The sequence below is a fragment of the Phacochoerus africanus genome, chromosome 6 (assembly GCF_016906955.1).
Source record: "Phacochoerus africanus isolate WHEZ1 chromosome 6, ROS_Pafr_v1, whole genome shotgun sequence".
Taxonomy (NCBI): domain Eukaryota; kingdom Metazoa; phylum Chordata; class Mammalia; order Artiodactyla; family Suidae; genus Phacochoerus; species Phacochoerus africanus.
Window position 1 is genome coordinate 96429920 of NC_062549.1, and position 7419 is coordinate 96437338.

The 7419-nt window shown below is 57.3% G+C and overlaps 1 protein-coding gene across 1 annotated transcript; it reads right to left on the reverse strand.

Annotated features, from left to right (window-relative positions):
• Positions 1-329: 329 nt before the first annotated feature.
• On the reverse strand, positions 330-3889 carry LOC125128891 (protein S100-A7-like). The gene is made up of 3 exons (XM_047783039.1): positions 3810-3889; positions 2161-2318; positions 330-548 (listed from the first exon to the last, which is right to left on the reverse strand). Exons 2-3 carry the CDS (start codon positions 2299-2301, stop codon positions 384-386), a joined length of 306 nt encoding a protein of 101 aa, XP_047638995.1. The 5' UTR covers positions 2302-2318; positions 3810-3889; the 3' UTR covers positions 330-383.
• Positions 3890-7419: the final 3530 nt, after the last annotated feature.

Here is a 7419-nt window from a genome sequence, read left to right on the forward strand (position 1 = left end):
GAAGATGACAAAGTCTGTCTGTCACTCTCATGAAAGTCGTCTAGCACCAAGGGCCCACCTGGGCCCGCAAGACCCCAGATGAGAGTTCTAGCTTGTAACCTGAACAAAACCTCAACTAGTTGCTTACAACACTCAATCCCAGGTACAAGGCACACAGGTGAATCCCAAGGTCCAACAGAAAAGAGTGACCGAGTCAGGTCTCAGGGCACCGTAAGGAACTCTCTGGGAGGGTTTTTACATCCAGTGGAGAATCTACAAGCGGGTAACTGGCAGCTGTACATTTTGTCTGAGATGCACACATCAAAGAAAAGGAAGCACTAACACAAATGTCTAACCAGAAAAGACGCTTTATTGTATCCTGGGTTCTCTGGTGGCCTCCGGGCTCACTGATGTCCCTGAGGACAGAGCTCACCTTTGTGGCTCTGTTTGTGGTAGCCCGTGGCTATGTCCCCCAGCAAGGACAGAAACTCAGAAAACTCAATCCTCTTGTCCTTATTCTTGTCCTTTTGCTCAAAGATATTAGCCAGGTAATCGACACCATTTTTGTCCTGTGGAAAAGACACAAAAACAAAGCAAATTCAGTGCCCAGAGGGTTGTGGGCTGGCAGAAGAGGAGGAGGCAGAGACAGGGAGGCGAGCCCTGGAGGCAGCACGGATGTGGCTGGTGGGTGGGACCGTGAGAGGAGGGGAAGTGGGCGTGGGGACAGGAACATCAGCCTGCAGGTCAGGGACAGTCCCTGGCCCGAGACTTCCCATGGGGAGCGGGCTCTGCCCAGGGCTGCCTTGATCAGAGAGCTGCCAGGGTGGTCTCCAGCCCCAGCCCCACTCCCCAAGCCCCTCCAAGGGCCCCAGCCCCCTCCAAGGCACCACCTTCCTGAGGTCGACCCTGGGACTCAAAATAAGCCCGACCCAGACACATAAGGGAATCACCTCGCTGTGCACCTGACACGGACACACAGGGGAAAGCCACGCTACATCAACCACGTAAATATGTGAATGAAAGAAGCCCCACCCTGGCCCTCTTCAGCCTAACCCTCCTCTCCTGTCTTCTTTGGGACCCGCAGAAGCTGACGCACTCTGAGTTCCCTCTTCTCGCTGGCCTGGTCTCTCCATCACCTAGGAACCCCTTCTGCTGGTGATCAGTTCAGTACATTCTAATGATCAGATTTAACCAGGTCTGCAAATGAGGGCTTCCTGGTAAAGAAGGAAGTGACATTCTGCACATGTACAGCGAAGTGAAGTCAGTCAGACAATGAGACACCACCATCAGATGCTACCACTGACATGTGGCATCTAAAAAAAAGGACACAATGAACTTCTTTGCAGAACAGATACTGACTCACGGCCTTTGAAAAACTTAGGGTTTCCAAAGGAGACAGGTTGGGGGGGGGGGGGGGGGGCTGGGGGCTCGGGATGGAAATGCTGTAAAATTTGGTTGTGATGGTTGTTGTACACCCGTAAATGTAATAAAATTCATTAAGTGACTTTTTAAAATTCTGCATATATCCAGGGAACAGCCTGGTGGTCACCAGCAGGGAGAGGGATGGGGATTCAGAGGCACCAACGACCAGGTATAAAATGAATAGGGCACAAGCCGGGAAAGGACAGCTCAGGAACCGTGGCCGACAGTTGATAATTCCCTCGATGGGGGGGGGGGGGGGGAGTCTGTAAACACATCCAATCACGATGTTGTACCCTTGAAACTAATAGAACATTGGGAACCAACTATACTTCCAAACAAATCCATGAAGACAATTTTGGTCCCTCCTCTTAAAAAAAAACAAAAAACCACTTCTGTCCGTAAGCGATGGAACTTCTATCACCTTCCCTCGAATCTCAAGGACCCTGATGGGAGAGCACATGGGCTTGAGGCTCATGCAGGGGGTGTGACAGGTGAGAGGGGACCCTTCCCTGCCCCCCACTCGGAGCCCTTTCTGACCACCTACGAACAACCGTGTCTACCCAGACGTGTTCCTACTTGGCTACAGGTACCCGGTCTGTGCACCCCGGTAAGAAGGCAGGCTAGGAAGTCCCACCGCCCCTTTCCCAGACGAGAACATGGAGGATGAGAGAATAAGAGTGACCTGTCCCAGGTCACACGGCACAGGGTCCTCAGCCACGCCAGGGCTCAAGCAACGTGGGGAAGCGGATCCCAACTCACACAGGCACTGAGGAAGTTGGGGAAATTCTCCCGCAGCAGCTTCAGCAGGCCCTCCTTGTCGATGGTGTCACTGTCGTCTGTGAATTTGTGGAACAGATCGATCGTGTCCATCATGGACTTCTCAGCCGGAGTGGTGCTCATCTTGGCTTCCGAAACAGCTGCCAGAAAGAGAGACAGTGCCGGGTGGTGTCCTTCCCCCGGGGGGGGGGGCTCCCCACCCCACCCCTGGGGGGGGGGTGGACGGACCGCAGGGAAGGGAGGCTGGGAGGGAGGGGGGGAGTGCGGTCCCCTCAGCGGTGGGAGGGGTTGCTCAGGAGGGGGAGGCGGGGCCACGCGTGGGACCTGGGGCCCCCGCAGGTGAGGCCCTAAGAGGAGGAAGGAGGTCAGCGGGAGTCCACCCACGGAGGAGCGCGGGCCGAGGAAGCAGCGATGCGGGGCTCAGCCGCCCCGAGCGAGAAGCACTGAAGCCTGAGCTGGGACCCAGACACACAGCATTTGATGGCCCCACACTTCAGACCGCAGCAAAGCCGTCCCCTCCAGCTTCGACATCAGGGTAAGGGTCCCCGGAGGCAGAGCAGGGGCCTCACGGCTCTGGCCTGACCCTCCTGGGCTGCTGCGGGAAGACGCCCCGGAGCCCGCAGTGACCCAAAGCAAGCTCCTGGGGAAGCGGGCTGGGGGAGCTGCCCAGCATGCGTGTAGACACACAGCCCCGTCCTGAGCCCTGGGGAGGTCTTGCTGGACCCTCCCCGAGAGCCAGAAAGAGGGACAGGGCACCAGAGTCAGCCTGGGGTTTGAAATGGACAGAAACCCCTAGGCTGTTGGGGGGATGCGAGGATGGAGGGGTGAGAGGTGCATGTTCTTGGGGATGATCCGCCCTGCCTGCCTCTCTGCTCTCTGACGTCTCCAAGGCTTGATCTCAGTGAAGCAAAGGGAAGGTCTGACTTCCCGGAGCAGGTTCCCCACCAGCAGTCAGAGGTCTGGGCTGCCCTGGACCCCCAGCCGGAGGAGCCGGACAGAGCAGCCCTCTCATCCCAGACTTTCCAGAACTTCCAGGAAATGGAAATGGCTTTGTTTTCAGGCCTGGGCATCTAGGACAACCCCCATCTCCTTGTGACACGGGAGGGAGAAAGAGTCCTGTTCTTTTGTCCCTAGGAGGAGCCACCTAAGGCCTTCTGTCCCCTTGGCCAAGACCAGAGCTGAGCCATGTGTCCAGAGGGTCACTGAGCATGTCCCTGTGGGGGGTGGGGGGTGGATCCAGAGCAATGGTGAGTGGGGGTCCCAGGCCTGGGGCTAGGGAGCCTTCCAGGCTTGGGCAGGGGCCCCCACTCTCCCCAAGGCTGAGGGGGTGGGGTCCTCACCAGCCCAGGGCCTGACAGGCAGGTGAATCCAGGGAAGAAAGAAGAAGAGGAGGAGGAGGGGGTGTCCTCGGCGCCCCCTGGGAGCCTTTCTACCAGAGGCGTCACCGAGGAGCCCAGGGAGGAACGGGGGGCATCGGGTCAGCCCGCTTGCTGGACGGATGGGGCCCTGCAGCTGGCAGAGCTGCGACGGTCCCCCAGGCTCCTGAATCCCCTCCCAGAGCTGCCACCCTGCTGCTCCTCCCTGGGCTGTGCGCTCCTCCTGGAAAAGGCACAGAGGCAGGTGAGACTCACCTGAGCTGAGGGGACGTCCCTGAGGAGGAGGCTGAGCGAGCTGTGCTCTGGGGCCCAGAGCGGTCCCTTTATAAGGCTCGGCTGGGAGCCCTGGGGCTGTGGGTGCCGCCTGCTCCCAGGAGCTCTGCCCCCGCTCAGGTGGGTGGCCGCACCCTCGAGGGTGTGCTCAGCATTTCCAGGCACAATCCCAGGTCACTGGGTCCTGCACCTCCCAGGGAGCCTCCCGCAGAGCTTCTCCTGTGCCCAGCTTGATGCGGGGCTGGGCAGCCCACGGCAGGTGTCACCCCAGCTCAGGGGATGGGGTAGCGGAAACTGAGTTTCTGGACCTAAAGAGGGTGAGGGCAGCCTGGCCACTTCCGTTCCCTCGTTCCCTCGGAGCCTCTACACACTTGGTCGGAGAGCTGAAAGTGGCCCGCCCTCCGCCCCCCGCTGAGAGCTGCCAATGTGTCCGGCCCCACGGGCCCCGCTGTGGCCTCTGCCTGCGTGATCCTCACCGCCTCTGACCGAGATCCACTGTCTCCAGGGGTTAGGAGTGGCAAACAGGCACGTCGGGATGTAGGTAAAGTGAGCGCCTACAGCGGGGGGACCGCAGTCAGGATGTGAGCCCAGAAAAGCCTGAGCCTTTCCCTCCCTCAGTCCTTCAGCGAAACCTCAGGCCTGTGCCCTGGGAACTCACGGTCCGGGGCCAGGAAGCAGGGTCACTGCCACCTTCACATCCTGGAGGGGGTGGGGGGTCCTGGGAGGGAGACAGGTGTCAGGCCCCACAGTGACAGAGGAGGGAACACACAGAGGGGGGTGGGCTCAGCCCTGTCACCGGCAGCCGAAGGGACAGTGGGGCTCAGAGCCCTGAGTGGGGACGTCACCTCTACCCTCTGGAGTTCACTCTGCAGCCCCGGGTGCTGGGCCCTCCAGGCCGGGTCCAGAGGTGCGGATGGCCATGGAAGGAGCCCGCAGAAAGGGGTTGGGCCACGTTCCCTCCCGGCCCCTTGACTCTGACTTCCCCCAGGTCTTCAAGGGCCTTCCTCCTTCCTCCATGCAAAACAGCGTGCTCAGGAGTCAGAGGCCATGCTCTGGGCTCTGCTGTGCCCCGCCCTGCCGTGGAGAGGCTGGTCCAGGAGCGGGAACCAGGAGCCTAGAGGCAGGCTGAGGCCTGGGGGCCTCTGGGGGAGCCACCCTGCTGACTCTCTGTTCCCCTTAGACTGTCCTCCCATGGAGTGAGGGGTCGGGTTCCGGCTTTGGTGTCCCTGGGCCCGGCCCCTCCCTCCCACCCACCCAGCCTCCCTGTCCCCATCCTGTCCACATTTCCAGCACACACCCCCTGATTCACTGATTTAATCTCTTCTCAGCCCTGCGGAAACCCTCCCTGGAAGGATGCAACCGACTCTTTGGGCGGGAGAAGTGGGACTGAGTTCCCAGTTAAGCCCAGTCATAGCTTGGGAAGTCTGAACCCTGCCAAAGTACTTCAAATTCATTGGTAATTTTTACAATAAATTTTCCTTTTGTCTGATCCTTGGCCTCCGTTTCAGGAGCTGAGCGCTTCATAAGCTTCAGGTCCTGATCTCTGGCAGGTTCCTTGTCTTCTTTCATTTATCTGTTTCTTTTCCTCTAATCCGCATTCCCCTTCCACTCCCCCCAGAAGCCTCAAGTTGTTCTGTGTATAGGTAAGCATTCTTGCCAACATGACTAGTTATTTTGGTCCATGGACTGTGGCAGGTTTTATTTTTACATAGGCCAAGCTTACAGAAATGTAGGGCAAACGAAAGTGTATGTACAGGAGTTCCCCCTGGGCACAAGGGGATTGGGGGCCTGTCTGGAGTGCTGGGACCCAGGCTCTGCACAGTGGGTTAAGGATCCCGTGTTGCTGCGGCTTCAGTGTAGGTGCAGCCGCAGCTCCGATCTGACCCCTGGCCCAGGAACTCCATGTGCCCTGGGGCAGCCAAGAGGGAAAACATAATGGACACGCAGCCCAATAAATGCTCTCTACCACCTCCACCCATCACCCAGGTCGAAAGGGACCAGTGGCGACACTCCCTCACCCACTGCCCTTCTCTGTCCTCCCAAGAAAACCACCACTTGGACTTTCACAATAAGGCTCCCTTTTGTTTGCTTTGTATTTTCCCACTTAAGCATATGTCTGTAGACACCGTAGTTTGGCCTCATTTCTTTCTGAATTTTCACGAGTGGAAAGAGTCTTCTGTAGCTACATTCTTTTGTTCAAGAGTAACGTTGTAAGTGTTTGTTAGAGCGTGTCCTGTGTTTTTTCATTGCTGTAAAATATTCCTTCGTGTGAATGTGCCCATGATTTCTAATATTTCTGCTTCAAAGCCCACATGGTGTTCATTTTCTTGTCTTCCTTCTTGAGTGGCTTCCCGCTCAGATGACCAGGGACTTTGACCTGTGGCCTCATCTTCTCCCAGGGTATCAGCCCCCTTGTCTGGTGAATGTGTGTGGAAGGGGCCCAGGGCAGCCCTGGTTGTGCCTGTGCTGGGTGTTTGGGGAACGAGGAGAGGGTGAGCCTCAGGACACAGAGCCTGGGTCCCAGGGGCCGTCTTTGGATCAAAACTGTTTGCTGGGAAAGAGATCAGGGTTTGCAACCATTCTCGGCAGCCCATCACACCCCAGCATCGCCCTTAGCATTCACTTCCATCCAGAGGACTACAGAGAAGCTTCCAGTGCCTTAGCCAAAAAGCTTTTGGCACCCAAGGGCTGCTCATCCAGGTCAAACGCAGCTTGAACCTCTGTGAGGCTTTGGGTGTCTGGAAAGGAAGATTGCTCTGTTCCCCCATCCAGGCAATGAGGAAAATAGCTATCAAGAACCACTATCTGGAGTTCCCGTCGTGGCTCAGTGGTTAACGAACCCAACTGGCATCCATGAGGATGCGGGTTTGAACCCTGGCCTTGGGCAGTGGGTTAAGGATCTGGCGTTGTCGTGAGCTGTGGGGTGGGTCACGGATGTGTCTTGCATCCGTGTTGCTATGGCTGTGGTGTAGGCTGCTGGCTACAGGTCCGATTGGACCCTTAGCCTGGGAACCTCCCTGTGCCATAGTTGTGGCCCCAATAAGACAAAAATAAAATTAAAAAATAAAATAAAAATAAAGAAAGAGAAAAAGATCCACTATCTGTGAACAAGCACTGTGCTGGTTGGTGACTTAGCTCCCTGAGGTGGAAGCAGAGATGATTGGTCCCCTGTGTGAGTGGACAACAGAGCAGACCCAGGCACTGAGCCTTGGAAGGCAAGGGGCAGACCCAAATCACCAGCCTGACACGGAGCCACAGAGGAGAAGACCCAAGAAAAATATGGATCTGGGCAAAAACCCAGGCTCTTCTGTGAGGATCAGAGCTGGCCTGTCGCCGCCAGGAAAACTGGCTGTGTTCTACCAACTTCCCAGAGCATGGCGGCCCTGCCTAGATTTCCCATCAGAACCCTGGGGCCTCCCAGTGCGCACTCCACCCAGGCCAACTCACCCTGAACCTTTGCCCCATCACAAGCCCCAAGGGGCCAGGGTAAAAGGGATGGGAGACTCTGGGTTAGAACAGAGATGAAGGGCTTGCTGCACTCCGGGAACGGTGGCTGTGGGTGTCTGGAAAGGATGATTGGTTTTGTGCACGC

What these genes read in the sequence shown, in the direction of transcription:
- LOC125128891 (XM_047783039.1), bottom strand. Translation starts at nt 2,301, where the DNA reads ATGAGCACCACTCCGGCTGAGAAGTCCATGATGGACACGATCGATCTG. An exon ending in CCAACTTCCTCAGTGCCTGT is followed by an intron (nt 549 to 2,160) that starts GTGAGTTGGGAT and finishes TCTTTTCCACAG; the next exon opens with GACAAAAATGGTGTCGATTA.